The sequence below is a fragment of the Theropithecus gelada genome, chromosome 3 (genome assembly GCF_003255815.1).
Source record: "Theropithecus gelada isolate Dixy chromosome 3, Tgel_1.0, whole genome shotgun sequence".
Lineage (NCBI taxonomy): Eukaryota > Metazoa > Chordata > Mammalia > Primates > Cercopithecidae > Theropithecus > Theropithecus gelada.
The window spans coordinates 111,998,026-112,016,399 of record NC_037670.1 but is presented as its reverse complement, the minus strand read 5'-3'; the positions used below and the strand labels follow the sequence as shown (position 1 = coordinate 112,016,399).

The 18,374-nt window shown below is 37.8% G+C and overlaps 1 protein-coding gene across 2 annotated transcripts in view; it reads left to right on the top strand.

Annotated features, from left to right (window-relative positions):
- Positions 1-18,374, top strand: part of AKAP9 (A-kinase anchoring protein 9) — a 170,994-nt gene that overhangs the window by 28,036 nt on the left and 124,584 nt on the right. For both annotated transcript variants that reach the window (XM_025378114.1, XM_025378113.1), the window contains exons 2-3: positions 4,188-4,445; positions 10,439-10,483. In XM_025378114.1, the coding sequence (XP_025233899.1) occupies positions 4,188-4,445; positions 10,439-10,483 (303 nt within the window). The remainder of the gene's footprint in view (positions 1-4,187; positions 4,446-10,438; positions 10,484-18,374) is intronic.

Here is an 18,374-nt window from a genome sequence, read left to right as displayed (position 1 = left end):
TGTTTTCTGAGGTTCTTCTTGTGACTGATTTTTAGTTTTATTCCATTATGGTCAGAAACGATACTTGATATGATTTCTACCTTTTGAATTTGTTGAGACTTGTTTTATGACCTAATATATGGTCTATTCCGGAGAATGTTCCATATACTGATGAAAAGAATACTCTTCAGGAGTTGGGTGAAATGTTCTGTAAATATCAGTCTGGCCTATTTGGCATAGTGTATATTTTAATTCTGATGTTTTCTTTAATTTTCTCTTGGGATGATCTGTCCAATACCGGGATTGGGGTATTTAAGTTCCCTACTATTATTGTATTGCAGTCTGTCTCTCCCTTTAGATCTATTAATACTTGCATTTTATGCTTGGGAGCTGTGGTGCTGGGTGCATAGATATTTATAATAGTTATATACTCTTGCTGAATTGACCCTTTATCATTATATAATGACCTTCTTTGTCTCTTTTTATAGTCTTGACTGGTAGCCTATTTTATCTGATATAAGTATAGCTACTCCCGTTCTTTTTTGGTGTCCAGTTGCATGGAATATCCTTTTCCACCCCTTCACTTTCAGTCTGTGCATGTTCTTAATAGGCAAAGTGGGTTTTTTGTGGGCAGCTTATGGTTAGGTCTTACTTCTGTATTGATTCAGCCACTTTCGCCATTTTAACTGAAGAATTGAGTGTATTTACATTCAGTATTATTATTAATAAGTGAGGTCTTACTAGTGCTATTTTGTTGCTTGTTTTCTGATTGTTTTGTAATTCCTCTCTTCCTTTCTTACTCTCTTTCTTTGAAGTTAAGTGATTTTTTTTTCTGGTAGTATGTTTTAATTTGTTGATTTTTATTTGTAGTGAATATAGTACAGTTTTTGGCATTGTGGTTACCATGAGACTTAAAAAGACATAGGTTCAAGAAGTTATTTTAACGAGATGACAGCTTACCTTGGATCACAAAGAAAAGAATAGAAACAAAAGAAAAAAAGAAAAAAAAACCCTCTATACTCTAACTCCATTCCCTCCACATTTTGACTTTATTTTGTCTCAATTTACATGTTTTTATATTGCCCATTTCTTAATAAGATGCTGTAGCTATTAATGTTTTTGGCAGGTTTGTCTTTTGGACTTCATCCTAGAGTTACGAGTGGGCGCTACACCACAATTACAGTATTAGAGTATTGTGGGTTTGTCCATGTACTTAATTTTACTTGTGGGTTGTATACCTTTACATGTTTTGTTTTTTCACATTAGTGTTTTTTCTTTCAGGTTGAAGAACTCTCTTTAGCTTTTCTTGTCAGACAGGTCTGTGTTAGTGAATTCTCTCAGCTTTTGTTTGTCTGTGAAAGACTTTATTCCTCTTCTTTGTATTTGAAGGATAACTTTGCTGAATACAGTATCTTTGGGTGGCTATTTTTTTCCTTCAGCACTTTGAACATGTTGTCCCACATCCTCCTATATGGTTTCTTCCTCCTGTGCGACCTCTGTGGTATCTGTTTAGAAGTCTGTTGCCAGACAAATTGTAGCTCTTTTGTACAGCTCTTTAATGCCTTGTTTGCTTCTTTTCTTTTGCCACTTTTAGGATCCTGTGTTTGTCCTTGACCATTGAAAGTTTGATTATTACATGCTTTGGAGTAATCTTTTTTGGGTCAAATCTGCCTTGTTCTCTAACGTTCCTATACCTGGATATTTTATCTCTTTCTCCGGTTTTGGAAAGTTTTTATTATTTCTTGAATAAGATTTCTCTCCCCTTGCATTATAGTTAGGCATTATATTATGTAGTGCTGAAGAACAGGCAGTGACATAGTACAAAAAAAAGATACAAAAACAATACATAAATTACAAAGACTCTCTGAGTGATCACATTCAGTAAAAAACAAAACAAGCCAGACAGTGAAGACTAGAACTCCCTTTGAACACTGATAATTCTTAGATTTGATCTTTCGAGGTAATTTTCTGTATCTTGTAGGTGATCTTTGTTCCTTTTCATTCTTTATTTTTTCTCCTCTGTGTATTTTTACAGACAGTAGCCTGTCTTTGAGCTCACTGATTCTTTTTTCTGTTTGATCCATTCTCCTGTTGAAAGCCTCTAATGATTCTTTCTGTTCAGCAAATCTATTTCTTAATTCCAGAATTTCTGTTTGATTGATTAAAAAATTTTAATCTTTGTTAAATTTTTCTAATAAATTTCTGAATTGCTTTTCTGTGTTATGGAGATCACTAAGTTTCCTTTAAACTGCTATTTTGAATTCTTGTTCACAGACTTCACATATTTCTCTCTTGTTAGGGTCATTCACTAGTTCTTTGCTTTGTCCATTTGACTAAGTCAAGGTTTCCCATTTGTTGTTGTTTCTTGTGGATATATGTCTATGTTTTTAAAGTGAAGATTTTGTTATTTATTCTAGTCTTCTCTGTCTGGCTTGTTTTAGCTTTTACTGGATGTGTTTGCTTAGAGAATCTTTCATGTTTTGCTGTCTTTTATTTTTGCAGTATGTCACTGCCTCCATTTCAGTACTCCATAATATAATGCATATGATGCCTTTAGCCCCAATTTGCCTCAGTTCTAGTAAACAATCAGTGTTATCCATCCTTGATGGTAAGGTCCCAAAGGCCCCTAGGCTGGCTAGGGGCTCGTGCCCAGAGGACCTGTGGCATGAACCTCTTACAGTGTGATGCTGCTGAACAGCCAGTCTGATTTGGTGTCTCCTTTGGCCAAGTTACAAAGCAGGGTTTTTCAGGGCTAGGAATGGTAGTCTTGCATTCCCACTTTGCCTCTGGCTGTTAGGCATATTTCTCCCTTCAGATATTCCCAGTACTTCCCATGAGTCGAGCCAGGGACAGATCTCCTGTCAAGGAGCCCAAGTTGATGGGGAAGCTGGTTGTCCACCTTGATCTTACTTTTTCCAGTGTGGAAACCGTGAGTCAGGGGAATATTTTCCATGTTTGGTGCTGGGCAGATTAGGAGAATGGGAATCAGGAAAATCAAAGTCTAATTCTTTTAACTTCTGCTCAGAGTTTTTTCACTTCTCTGTGGTCTTGAATACTATTTTTTTCCTCATATTTGAGTTCTGGGATATTGCCAGTAATAATCTAGGCGCTGTATATTTGTTTTTGGTTTTCTGTGAGGGGGAGTGAAGGCAGCTTGCTTCTATGCCGCCATTTTGGGGCTATTAGGTCAGTGCAAAAGCAATTGCAGTTTTTGTACTGACCTAATAGAAGCCTCTGTTCTTAAAATAAATTTAAATAAGAAAACTACATTGGTTAAAACATGTTAAGTAAATGATACATAAAGGTGGCTCTAGGATAGGACAAAAATCCTGATGATGATATGTAAACGATTAAGGGCCAGAAAGCACTGCTGTTTGATATTTAAGTTATTTCCAGTTTTTTTCCCATTATAAATAAGGCTGCAGTGACCACTTCATATAGCTAAATCTTTTTGCATGAACTAAATGTTTTTAGTGTACAGTAATAGAAGACCCAGAAATTCCAGAAAGCAAATTCATTTAGTGCTCTGTGTGTGCGTGTGTGTATGTGTGTGTGTTTTCATATAATCTAAAATCCAGAAATTGGCTAGCACAGTGGCTCACGTCTATAATCCCAGCATTTTGGGGAGGCTGAGGCAGATGGATTGCTTGAGTCTGGGAGTTGAAGCCCAGCCTGGGCAACATGGCAGAAACCTGTCTGTACAAAAAAATACAAGAATTAAATTAGCCAGGTATGATGACATGTTCCTGTGGTTCCAGCTACTTGGGGGCTGAGGTGGGAGGATCCGTTGAGCCCAGAAGGTTGAGGTGAGCTGTGATGGTGCTGCTGTACTCTAGCCTGGGTGACAGAGTAAGACCCTGTCTCAAAAAGTAAAAATAAAATAAAATCTTGGTGAGATTATATTCTCACCAAGCAGTGAATGACAGTGCCTGATTTCCCTTATTCTGCCTAATTCTGGGTGAATTTTCTTTTATTTAGACATGACGTTTTCAGTTCTTACCCCTCAATATATTTCAGTAGGTTTATTCAGAAATGTTTCTTTGCATTCCAGTAGTTACATTAAAGACTGTAATAATTGTTCTTTATTTTGTCATCATTTTTTTTTAGTGATAGTTTGGTCTTTAAAAGAGAGACTCCCAAAGCTGCTTTTTTCTTGGTGGCAATAAAGAAAAATTATCTTTGACAATAATGGTAATTTTTTTTCTTAGCTTGCCCAGTTTCGACAAAGAAAAGCTCAATCGGATGGGCAGAATCCTTCTAAGAAGCAGAAAAAAAAGAGAAAAACGACAAGCAGTAAACATGATGTGTCAGCACACCATGATTTGAATGTTAATCAATCACAGTGTGATGAAATGTACATAAATAGTTCTCAGAGAGTAGAATCAACTGTGACTCCTGAATCTACAATAATGAGAACTCTACCTAGTGGAGAAGTAACCAGTCATGAGCAGGTCTTCTCTGTGGAAGTAAGTATTCTCCCAGATTTTTAATCATTTATGGTTCTCAATGTAAAGTAGTCATAATAACAACAGTCATTAGCAACTGTGCACAATTTGATCATGATTTTTATATCATCTTGAACGTTTTAGTAGTATGGTGACTAAACAGTCATACCTAAAATATTTTATCACCTCAAAGAGGGAGTTTTGTGAGTTTAATTTAACATTGTTGAACAACTGCAGTACACCAAAGATTGAGCACCAGTGTTACAAAGATGGATATGATTGTCGCTGCCCTTTAGGAAAATTATTCTAGTGGAGAAGGCAGATTTAAAGATATGCAGTGTGCTATGATTAGGCCTTTGCTAGTATGGGAGATAGGTGTCCAACTTCATTTTTGTTTGTTTGTGACTATCCAGTTGTACCAACACCATTTGTTGAAAAGATTATTCTTTTCCCAATGAACTGACAGTGAATATAAAGGTGAGGGTTTATATTTATTCCCTCAGTTATATTCTGTAGATCTGTATGTTTAGCTGTTGCTACTATGTCCCCAAGTCTTGATTAATGTAGCTTTATAACAAATTTTGAAATCAGTAAGTGTGAGTCTTCCAACTTTCTTCTTTTTTGTATTGTTTTGGTCATTGCCTTGCATTTCTGTATCAATTTTAGGGTCAAGTTTTTCTGTTTCTGCATTAAAAACACCAAGGATTTTGACAGGGATTGCATTGAATCTGTTTTGTCATCTTAACAATATTAAATTTTCAACCTATGAATGCAGGATTTTTTATTTATTTAGGTTTTTAATTTTTTTTAATGTTGTAGTTAGTTTTCAGTGTAAATGTCTTACATTTGTTTTGTTGAATATACTCTCAAGCATTTTTAAAACATTTTTATTTATTTACTTTTTGAGATGGGGTCTCACTCTGTCACCCAGGTTGGAGTGCAGTGGCACCATCTCGGCTCACTGCAACCTCTGACACCCAGGTCCAAGCCATCCTCCCACCTCAGCCTCCTGAGTAGCGGGGACCACAGGTGCATGCTACCACACCTGGCTAAAGTTTTGTATTTTTGGTAGAGATGGGATTTCACCATGTTGCCCAGGCTGGCCTCAAACTCCTGAGCTCAGGAGATCCACCCACCTTGGCCTCCCAAAGTCCTGGGATTACAGGCATGAGCCACCGTACTTGGCCTTGTTTTGGTTATTTTATTTTATTTTTTTTTTGTGGAAACGTGGCCTCACTCTGTGCCCGGGCTGGTCTCGAATTCCGAGATTCAAGCGATCCTCCTGCTCTGGCTCCCAAAGTGCTTATGCCTGTGAAGTATTATTTATAGGCATGAGCCACTATGCCTGGCCACCAAGCATTTTATTGCTGTTTTATTTCTAAGCATTTTACTGCTTTTTACTGTGATTCTAAATATAATTGTATTCTTAACTTTATTTTCTGATTGTTCATTATCCATGTATAGAAATACAACTACATTTGTATATTGATCTTGTATCCTGTACCTTTGCAGAACTAACTCATCTGTAAGTTCTAATAGGTTTATGTGTGTGTGTGTGTGTGTGAATTCCTTGGATTTTCCCTGTGTACAAGATCATATTATCTGCAACTAAACTAGAAATGTTTAACTTCTTCCTTTCCAATGTTGATGCTCTTTTTTCTTTTTTCTAATTGCCATAGCTGGAAGATATAGGACAATGTTGAAAAGAAGTGGTGAAAGCAGACATCCTTGTATTGTTTCTCATAATAAGGGGAAAGCATTCAGGTTTTTTTTTAACCATTGAGTTTTATATTAGCTTTTTTTTTTTTTTTTTTTTTTTTTTTGGTAACTATCCTTTATCGGATTGAGGAGTTTCCCTTTTATTCCTGGTTCATTAAGTGTTTTCATTATGAAGAAATGTTGAGGGTTTTTTTGTTTGGTTTTTATTTTTTATTTTTATTTATTTATTTTTTTTGAGACAAAGTCTCACTTTGTCGCCCAAGCTGGAGTGCAATGGGGTGATCTCAGCTCACTGCAGCCTCCACCTCCCAGGTTCAAGCAATTCTCCTGCCTCAGCCTCCTGAGTAGTTGGGATTGTGAGCCATCACACCCAACTGATTTTTGTATTTTTAGTAGACATGGAGTTTCACCATGTTGGCCAAGGTGGTCTTGAACTCCTGACCCCAAGTGATAACGTCCACCTCAGCCTCCCAAAGTGCCGGGACTACAGGCGTTAGCCACCGTGCCCAGCCATTTATTTTATTGTTTTTTGAGACAGGATCTCACTCTATTGTCCAGGCTGGCATGCAGTGGCTCACTCATGGCTCACTGCAGCCTCAACCTCCTAGGCTCCAGCGATCCTCCCACCTCAGCCCCACAAGTAGCTGGAAGGACAGGCCCATGCCACCCCACCCAGCTAATTTGCGTATTTTTTTTGTAGAGACAGAGTTTTGCCATGTTGCCCGGGCTGGTCTTGAACTCTTGAACTCCTGGATTCAAGTGATTGCCTGCTTCAGCCTCCCAAAGTGCTAGGATTATAGGCATGAGGCAGTGCTCCCAAATTGAGTGTTGAGTTTTGTTAAATGCTTTTTTTGTGTCTATTTGCAATGACTTTAATATGAAAACCGTTACCAGGGACAAAATATGTTATAGCACACATTTTATATTATATAAATTCAGTCTTTTAAAATATTTTGAGTATTTAAATGGTCTAACATATAGTCATCTTTCTATTTTTCAGAGTGGATAATTGCAATTGATCTATCTTGAAGTTTGCTGATTCTCTGTCCCTCCTACTTAGATCTACTACTGAGTCCTTCCAGTGGCTTTTTCATTTATTTTCCTTTTCAACTCCAGAATTTTTATTTGATTCTTGTATAATTTCTTTGTTTTATTGATATTCTTCATTTGGTGAGGTGTTGTTCTTACAATTTAAATTTTTTTTTGGTCTCATTTTTAGATTTTATTTCCTTTAGCTATTTGACTGTATTTAAAATAGCCAAGTTAAAATCTTTGTTGGCCAGGCGTGGTGGCTTATACCTGTAATCCCAGCACTTTGGGAGGCGGAGGCAAGGGGATTACTTGAGCCCAAGAGTTGGAGACCAGCCTGGGCAACAAAGGGAGATCCTGTCTTTATAAAAAGAAAAAAATTAGCCGGGCATGGTTGTACACACCTGTGGTCCCAGCTACTCCAGAGGCTAAGGTGGGAGAATCGCTTGAGCCCAAGAGGTGGAGGCTGCAGCAAGCTGTGATCATACCACTGCATTCCAGCCTGGATGACAGAGTGAGACCCTGTCTCAAAAAACAAGACAAAACTGAAAATAACTTTGTCTATTAAGTACAATAACTGTGTTCCTCAGGGACAGTTTCTATTGGCCATTGTTTTTCTTGTGCATAGGCTATCCTTTCCTTTTTTTTTTTTTTTTTTTTGTATGTCTTGTAATTTTTGTTTTATTAAAGCTGGAATTTTAAAAATAATGCAGCGTGGCAACTCTACTGCTTGATTTGGCCCAAAGGTGTATTATCTTTTTTTAATATAACAAACCAATATTTTTGGGTTATCTATTCTATAGTTTTAGCATTTTGAATGCAACAACTGTCTTATTCCTCATTTAATTCTCAGTACTACCGTTTCTAGTACACAATATGCACTTAATGAATATGAGGGGTTGTATCATGAAAGTGTTTCAGATTTAAAAAATAATCTCGGCTAAGTGCGGTAGCTTACGCCTGTAATCCCAACATTTGGGGAGGCTGAGGCGGGCAGATCACTAGAGGTTAGGAGTTCAAGACCAGTCTGGCCAACATGGTGAAACCTTGTCTCTACTAAAAATACAAAAATTAGCTGGGCATGGTGGTGTGTGCCTGTAATCCTAGCTACTGGGGAGGCTGAGGCAGGAGATTTGCTTGAACCTGGAAGGTGGAGGTTGCAGTGAGCCAAGATCATGCCACTGCACTCCAGCCTGGGCGACAGAGTGAGACTCTGTCTGAAAAGAAAAAAAAGAGAATCTTGTGAGTTAGGAACCACTGTTAATAGCATTTTAGATTACAGGCAAGCTTATTTTTGTTCTTGACCTTGGTTACTACTTCATGGAGAAGGTAGTTTTAGAACTTGGACTTGAATGTTGAATAGAATTTCCATAGGTGTAGATGAGAAAGGAGACAGTGACAGTTAATATTTGTTGAATGAAGGGGTGAAACTCTCTGAGTCTCACCTTTCTAACCATTAAAATGAGATTCTTAGGTTAGATGAGAAGGTCAATAGTGAAAATAGTACTTTTGGAGTCAGAAAATTTGGATTTGTTCTTGACTCTTTCCACTGCTTCTTTTAGGGAAGCTTGAAAAAGCTGCTCACTTCATACCCAAATCCAGGGATGTGATAGTGAAACAAGAATGACTTTAAAAGTGCTTTTGTAAACTATAAAGGTGTTACAACAACAAAGGTGGTTATTTTTTCTTTAGTTATTACTTTTTTTAGCATCAAGATGTTATAATTTTTCTTTCAGATAAATTGACCTTTTCTTTTTTATTGATTCATTTTAATTATTATTATTATTTTTTAAGACAGTGTCTCACTCTGTCACCCAGACCAGAGTGCAATGGCATCATCTTGGTTCACCACAAGCTCTCCCTCCCAGGCTCAAGCAATTCTCCTGCCTCAGCCTCCCAGGTAGCTGGGATTACAGGCATGCACCACTACCGCCCAGCTAGTTTTTGTATTTTTTTTTTTTTAAGCAGAGACGAGGTTTCACCATTTTGGCCAGGCTGGTCTCGAACTCCTGACCTTAAATGATCCACCCACCTCAGCCTCCCAAAGTGCTGGGATTACAGGCGTGAGCCACCACTCCTGGCCGAACTTTTCTAACAGTAGCATTTTAGGATTTTGTTTCATTTTAAAGAGGTACAGTAGTTCCTCCTCATTTGTGGATAGTTGTATTATTCCATTTTCATGCTGCTGATAAAGACATACCAGAGGCTAGGTCATTTATAAAGAAAAAGAGGTTTAATGGACTCACAGTTCCACATGGCTGGGGAGGCCTCACAATCATGGTGGAAGGCAAAAGGCATGTCTTACATGGCAGCAGACATGAGAGAAATGAGAGCCAAGGGAAAAGGGAAACCCCTTATAAAACCATCAGATCTCATGAGACTTACTCGTTACCACAAGAACAGTATGGGGGAAACTGCTCTCATGATTCAGTTATGTCCCAGCAGGTCCCTCCTAAAACATGGGAATTATGGGAGCTATAATTCAAAATGACATTTGGATGGGGAACTCAGCCAAACCATATTGAGAGTATAGTCCAGCACCCACAGTGGAGACCTGAAACCACAGATAGTACTGAACTCTACTCATATACTTATGATAAAGTTTAATTGATAAATTAGGCATAGTACTCTTGTGCTTTGGGGCCATTACTTGAACACAAGCACTGCAATACCGCATACTGCCATACTGTATGACAGTGCATCTGATAATGGAGGTGGTTACCAAGTAACTATTGGGCAGGTAGCATATACTGTGTGGATATGGTGTACAAAGGGACAATTCATGTCCTGGATGGGACAGAGTAAGATTTCATCATGCCACTTAGAACAGTACACAATTTAAAACTTATGAATTGTTTATTTTTGGAATTTTCCATTTTAATATTTTCTAACCACAGTTAACCATGGGTAAATGAAATTACAGGAAGCCATACTATACAGAGGGGGCTACTGTATGAGGATTGAAGAATTTTGTCTTACTTGGTACTTTTGGCTTACAAATGATATGTATATGAGACCCTGTATGAAAGTACCTCTTGATACTTTTATATTTAGAAAAATGCCTACGGGTACATTTTAGTTGCATTATTTTGCCATTGTTATTTATAATTAAATGAAAATTTTAAAGATTTGAATAATTTTTACTATTTTTTCAGTGGTATTTTATATGACTTTTCTATCATATGTTACCAATAGCAATGACTTAGTAAAGTATGATATTTAGCACAAAAAGTCATAATTATATTTGGTTTTTATTTTTGTTTTAGCTGGAAAGTGAAATTTCAACCACAGCAGATGACTACAGTTCAGAGGTAAGACTAAATTATATTGATTTCTAATATCATAAATAAACGTATTTTACATTATTATTGAAATTATTGATTGTTGCTACTTGATTTCTTGTCACTCATACTTCTCTTGTATTTTTATAAATGTAATGTTAAGTGACTAGCACCTGAGGATTATGTATTACTGACTTTTTTTTTTCGGATTGTTAGCTAAGGTCTTAAGTCTGTTTGAATAGCTTGGTGTCTGTTTTAGTTTCTGGAAAGTATTTGATACTGGGTTTCTTAGACATGTGACTATTACAAGGCATCCATATTTAGCACAGTAAAAATATCAAAATTTTTTTGAGACTTTGGATAGGATATTTCATTTTGAGTAATGCTTTTTTATAAATGCTTGAATTCTAGTTAGTCATATGAACTTGTTTATTGAAATTAATGTTTCAGTAGTAGTTTTTACTTTAGGTGATCAAGGTATTTTTCCACTTTAGGAAATACCTTCTTTATGTGTTGGCAAAAGTATATGTCATTTTGTTATCTTTTTCTTATTCTTTTAGATGTGATTGTCATTTCTTTACTCCAGAATTTGAGGAGACTATAAACTATTCTGTTCTATGAATGGTTTAGCAGCTCTGTGTATTCAGTAAGTCTCAATTTATTGTAGGTTTCTAATAGGGAAAAAAAACCCTCCATGTTCTTAAATGAACATTTTACTGTTTTAGATTGCTTATAGCAATAAAAACTGCTACTTTAGAAGTTAATGTGTTTAAAAGTTGGAATATACTTACTAGTAATCTGGCCAGGAAAATAATTAGCCAACATTAAATAAATACATTGGTGCCTGATTTAGGCTTAAGTTGCCTTATGGGAAGTATCTTGATTTAAAATCACTGCTTACAATTCAGAGTCTGCTTTTGTGACTTTAAATTTGGGGCACATATAGTTGGCCCATATCCCTGGGTTCTGCATTTGAGGATATGACCAACCACAGATAGAAAATATTCAGAAAAAAATAAAAAAATAGCAGTACAACCATAAAAAATATATAACATTTAAAAATACAGTATAACAACTAAGTACATAGTAATCTTAGAGGTGATTTAAAGTATATGGGCAGATGTCCACAGGTTGTATGCAAATACTATGCTATTAAGGGTCTTGGGCATCCATGATTTTAGTATCCTTAGGGGAGTTCCTAGAACTAATTCCCTTGAAGACACCAAGGGATTATTGCATTTGAAAACCTTTTTTCCTCCATAATGCTGTAATTTTTAATAGCTTGTATTTCTTTTTTTTTTTTCCGAGAGGGAGTCTCGCTCTGTCGCCCAGGCTAGAGTGCAGTGGCGTGATGTTGGCTCACTGAAACTTCTGCCTTCTGGGTTCAAGCAATTCTCTGCCTCAGCCTCCCAAGCTGGGACTACAGGCATGCGCCACCACACCCGGCTAATTTTTGTATTTTTAGTAGAGACGGGGTTTCACCATCTTCGCCAGGCTGGTCTTGAACTCCTGACCTCGTGAGCTAACTGCCTCCACGTCCCAAAGTGCTGGGATTACAGGTGTAAGCCACAGTGCCTGGCTATAGCTTGTATTTCTTGATTGAAAGTCTTAGATGCTTTGGTGCTTAAACTGCCTGTATCTTTGGTGGCACCCCAGAGTTCCACAAAGTGCATTTTTATCTTTACACTAAAGTGAATGTTTTTTTATATGCTAGTGACTGTAGGTCAGACCATCCCATATATGCCCATGAAATTTGGTTAAAATTTGTGTAGCTCTTTTCTCACATTGAGATAATAGAGCAAATTTTAATTTAATTTTTTTGTCATTCTAAGTATTATTTTATGTATGTATGTATGTATTTATTATACTTTAGGTTCTAGGGTACCTGTGCACAATGTGCAGGTTTGTTACATAGGTATACATGTACCATGCTGATTTGCTACACCCATCAACTTGTCATTTACATTGGGTATTTCTCCTAATGCTATCCTTCCAACCCGACAGGCCCCCATGTGTGATGTTCCATGCTCTGTGTCCAAGTGTTCTCATTGTTCAATTTCCACCTATGAGTGAGAACATGTAGTGTTTGGTTTTCTGTCATTGTGATAGTTTGCTCAGAATGATGGTTTCCAGCTTTATCCATGTCTCTCCAAAGGACATGAACTCATCCTTTTTTATGGCTGCATACTATTCCATGGTGTATATGTGCCACATTTTCTTTATCCAGTTTATCATTGATGAGCATTTGGGTTGGTTCCAAGTCTTTGCTATTGTGAATAGTGCTGCAGTAAATACATGTGTGCATATGTCTTTATAGTAGCATGATTTATAATCCTTTGGGCATATACCCAGTAATGGGATCACTGGGTCAAATGGTATCTCTAGTTCTAGATCCTTGAGGAATTGCCACACTGTCTTCCACAATGGTTGAACTAATTTACACTCCCACCAATGGTGTAAAAGCATTCCTGTTTCTCCACATCCTCTCCAGTATCTGTTGTTTCCTGATTTTTTAATGATCGCCATTCTAACTGGTGTGAGATGGTATCTCATTGTGGTTTTGATTTGCATTTCTCTGATGACCAGTGATGATCATTTTTTCATGTTTTTTTTTTTGTGTGTGTGTAAATATCTTCTTTTGAGAATTGTCTGTTCATAGCCTTTGCCCGCTTTTTGATGGAGTTGTTTGCTTTTTTTTCTATTGTTATTATTATTATTATACTTCTAAGGTACATGTGCACAACATGCAGGTTTGTTACATAGGTATACATGTGCCATATTGGTTTGCTGCACCCATTAACTCGTCATTTACGTTTGGTGATTCTCCTAATGCTATCCCTCTCCCTCCCTGCCACCCATGACAGGCCCTGGTGTGTGATGTTCCCCGCCCTGTGTCCAAGTGTTCTCATTGTTCAATTCCCTCCTATGAGTGAGAATATGTGGTGTTTGGTTTTCTGTCCTTGTGATAGTTTGCTGAGAATGATGGTTTCCAGCTTCATCCATGTCCCTACAAAGGACATGAACTCATCCTTTTTTATGACTGCATAGTATTCCATGGTGTATATGTGCCACATTTTCTTAATCCAGTCTATCATTGATGGACATTTGGGTTGGTTCTAAGTTTTTGCTGTTGTGAATAGTGCCACAATAAACATATGTGTGCATGTGTCTTTGTAGTAGCATGATTTATAATCCTTTGAGTATACACCCAGTAATGGGATCACTGGGTCACATGGTATTTCTAGTTCTAGATCCTTGAGGAATCGCCCCCCTGTCTTCCACAATAATTGAACTAGTTTACAGTCCCACCAATGGTGTAAAAGCATTCCTATTTCTCCATATCCTCTCCAGCACCTGTTGTTTCCTGACTTTTTAATGATCGCCATTCTAACTGGTGTGAGATGGTATCTCATTGTGGTTTTGATTTGCATTTCTCTGATGACCAGTGATGATGAGCCCATTTTTTCATGTGTCTTTTGGCTGCATAACTGTCTTCTTTTGTGAAGTGTCTGTTCATATAATTTGCCCAATTTTTGATTGTTTTTTTTCTTGTAAATTTGTTTAAGGTATTTATAGATTCTGGATATTAGCCCTTTGTCAGATGGGTAGATTGCAAAAATTTTCTCCCATTCTGTAGGTTGCCTGTTCACTCTGATGGTAGTTTCTTTTGCCGTGCAGAAGCTCTTTAGTTTCATTAGATCCCATTTGTCTATTTTGGCTTTTGTTGCCATTGCTTTTGGTGTCATTTGGTGCCATTGCTTTCATGAAGTCCTTGCCCATGCCTATGTACTGAGTGGTACAGGCTAGGTTTTCTTCTAGGGTTTTTATGGTTTTAGGTCTAACATTTAAGTCTTTAATCCATCTTGAATTAATTTTTGTATAAGGTGTGAGGAAGGGATCAAGTTTCAGCTTCCTACATATGGCTAGCCAGTTTTCCCAGCGCCATTTATTAAATAGGAAATCCTTTTGCCATTGCTTGTTTTTGTTAGGTTTGTGAAAGATCAAATGGTTGTCGATGTGTAGTGTTATTTCTGAGGCCTCTGTTCTGTTCCATTGGTCTATATCTCTGTTTTGGTACCAGTACCATGCTGTTTTGGTTACTGTAGCCTTGTAGTATAGTTTGAAGTCAGGTAGCATGATGTCCCCAGCTTTGTTCCTTTTGCTTAGGATTGTCTTGGCAATGTGGGCTCTTTTTTAGTTCCATATGAAGTTTAAAGTAGTTTTTTCCAATTCTGTGAAGAAAATCATTGGTATCTTGATGGGGATGGCATGGAATCTATACATTACCTTGGGCAATATGGCCATTTTCACGATATTAATTCTTCCTATCCATGAGCATGGAATGTTTTTCCATTTGTTTGTGTCCTCTTTTATTTCATTGTGCAGTGGTTTGTAGTTCTCCTTGAAGAAATCCTTCACATCTCTTGTAAGTTGGATTCCTAGGTATTTTATTCTCTTTGAAGCAGTTGTGAATGGGAGTTCACTCATGATTTGGCTCTCTGTCTGTTATTGGTGTATAAGAATGCTTGGGATTTTTGCATATTGATTTTGTATCCTGAGACTTTGCTGAAGTTGCTTATCAACTTACGGAGACTTTGGGCTGAGACAGTGGGGTTTTCTAAATATACAATCATGTCATCTGCAAACAGGGACAATTTGACTTCCTCTTTTCCTAATTGAATACCCTTTATTTCTTCCTCTTGCCTGATTGCCCTGACCAGAACTTCCAACACTATGTTGAATAGGAGTGGTGAGAGAGGGCATCCGTGTCTTGTGCCAGTTTTCAAGGGGAATGCTTCCAGTTTTTGCCCATTGAGTATGATATTGGCTGTGGGTTTGTCATAAATAGCTCTCATTATTTTGAGATACGTTCCATCAATACCTAGTTTATTGAGATTTTTTAGCATGAAAGGCTGTTGAATTTTGTTGAAGGCCTTTTCTCCATCTATTGAGATAATCAAGTGGTTTTTGTCATTGGTTCTGTTTATGTGATGGATTACATTTATTGATTTGTATACGTTGAACCAGCCATGCATCCCAGTGATGAAGCCCACTTGATCATGGTGGATAAGGTTTTTGGTGTGCTGCTGAATTCGGTTTGCCAGTATTTTATTGAGGATTTTCGCATCGATGTTCATCAGGGATACTGGTCTAAAATTCTTTTTTGTTGTGTCTCTGCCAGGCTTTGGTATCAGGATGGTGCTGGCCTCATAAAATGAATTAGGGAGGATTCCCTCCCCCCCGGCTTTTTTTTGTGGCAGAGTCTCACTCTGTTGCCCAGGCTGGAGTGCAGTGGCGCGATCTCAGCTCGCTGCAATCTTAGCCTGCAAGGTTCGAGCAATTCTCCTGCCTCAGCCTGCTGAGTACCTGGGACTACAGGTGTGCGCCACCATGCCTGGCTAATTTTTTGTATTTTTATTGGAGATGGGGTTTCACTATGCTGGTCAAGCTGGTCTCGAACTCCTGACCTCATGATCTCTCCACCTCGGCCTCCCAAAGTGCTGGATTTACAGGCATGAGCCACCTCGCCTGGCTGATTGCCCCTTTTACTGTTGATTGGAATAGTTTCGGGAGGAGTGGTACCAGCTCCTCTTTGTACCTCTGGTAGAATTTGACTTTGAATCCGTCTGGTCCTGGACTTTTTTTGATTGGTAGGCTATGAATTATTGCCTCAATTTCAGAGCCTGTTACTGGTCTAATCACAGATTCAACTTCTTCCTGGTTTAATCTTGGGAGGGTGTACATATCCAGGAATTCATCCATTTCTTCTAGATGGAAAAAATGGGACCTGCTGAGCCAGGCACGGGAGAGAATCTCTTGGTCTGCCGGTTTCTAAGACCATTGGAAAAGCGCAGTACTGGGCAAGAGTGTCCTGTTTTTCCAGGTACAGTCTGTCGTGGCTTCCCTTGGCTAGGAAAGGGAAATTCTCTGACCCTTTACACTTCCGGGGTGAGGCAACGTCCCACCCTGCTTCAGCTCGCCCTCCATGGGCTGCACCCACTGTCCAACCAGTCCCAGTGAGATGAACCAGATACCTCAATTGGAAATGCAGAAATCTCCCGTCTTCTGTGTCGATCACGCTGGGAGCTGCAGACCGGAGCTGTTCCTATTTGGCCTTCTTGGAACGGATCCTCACAAATTTGAATTTTAAATATTGATTTGAAAAGCTAAAGAGATCAAAAGATGGTGATTTTCAGGTTTTCTTTAGAAAAATGTGAATTAATAATATGGGAAATTCTTGTTATAATAAGACAGTCTTCAGCTAAATTTTTTAAATTAAAAAACTGGTGAAGATTATCAGGTTCCGAAAAATGTACTGAAACTATTTATCTGTGATACCTAGTAAATACGATGTGTTTTAAGGTAAGGTACAAATAGTATTTAAATATAAGCACGACCAATAAAACTTAGAACAGTATTTATCATTCTTGTTGACCATAGCTCGTGGTGAGAAATATATTTTACATACATGTTTGTAATTTCATATATATATAGTTATATATGTTTATAGTTATATATGTGAATAATTATATATGAATAAATATGTACATGTGCATACTTTTTTTCAAACAAGTTCTTGGAAAGATACTTATTCTTACACAGTATGACATAGCTTGTGATAATACTGTTTCTTGTTAATGTTGGTCAAAAAAACTAAATTGATGAGCTGTCTTACCATGTGGAATAAACAGTAACTTAGAAGATTACATTGAAAAAAGATAATTATGGGCCTGGCATAGTGGCTCATTCATGCCTGTAATCCCAGCACTTTGGGAGGCCAAAGTCGGAGTTCGAGACCAGTTTGACCAACATGGTGCAACCCCATGTCTACTAAAAATAACAAAAATTAGCTGAACATAATGGTGCATGCCCGTAGTCCCAGCTACTCGGGAGGCTGAGGCAGGAAAATTGTTTGAATCCAGGAAGTGGAGGTTACAGTGAGCCGAGATAGCGCCATTGGACTCCAGCCTGGGCAACAAGGATGAAATTCCATCTCAAAAAAGAAAAAAGATAATTATGAAATAATTTTTGACAGATTTGACCTGGTTTGAATTATAACCCTAGTAATATTATATGTGTTATGTATAGATTCACAATGGATTATACTTTGAGAAATTTATAGATTCACTATGTCTAGAGAAAACATAGAAGTAAAGTTGATCGTTGGTGAAATGTTTGATATGTGTCGTCAAAATTGCTAAGATGGATACTAGTTGGATCTATGATGCTGTAGGCTAGTTTTGAGGCTTGAATTCCTCCATTTAATAATATTAGACTGGCTTGACTGAACTAGAATTACAGGAAACTTCTAAGCCATATCCACATATTCAGGAGGCGGAAGAATCATCAGTGGACCAAATTTATAACCTGAGAAATAAATCTCATACTGTAATAGTTTTTATATTGGAACTTTTGTGGAATTATCTCTCAATAGCACACCTAAAAAATGAGATTTATTGGCTGGGCATAGTAGCTCACACCTGTAATCTCTGCACTTTGGGAGGCCAAGGTGGGAAGATCACTGGAGCCCAGGAGTTCGAGACCAGCCTTGGCAACATAGGGAGATGTCATCTCTACAAATTAAAATAATAAAATAAAATTAGCCAGGCATAGTGGCGAGCACATGTAGTCCCAGCTACTTGGGAGGCTGAGGTGGCACCACTGGCACTCCAGCCTCGGTGACAGAGCAAGACCCCATCTGAAAAAAAAAAAAAAATTAGGCAATAGTGTGTGTCTGTACTCCCAGCTGCTCAAGAGAATGAAGTAGGAGGATCCCTTGCACCCAGGAGTTTGAGGTTGCAATGACCTAATGATCACACCACTGCACTCCAGCCTGGGCGACACAGTGAGACTTTGTCTCAAAAAGAAAGAGAGAGAAAGATTTCTGGGCAGCATGTAACATCATAACTTCACTGCAATG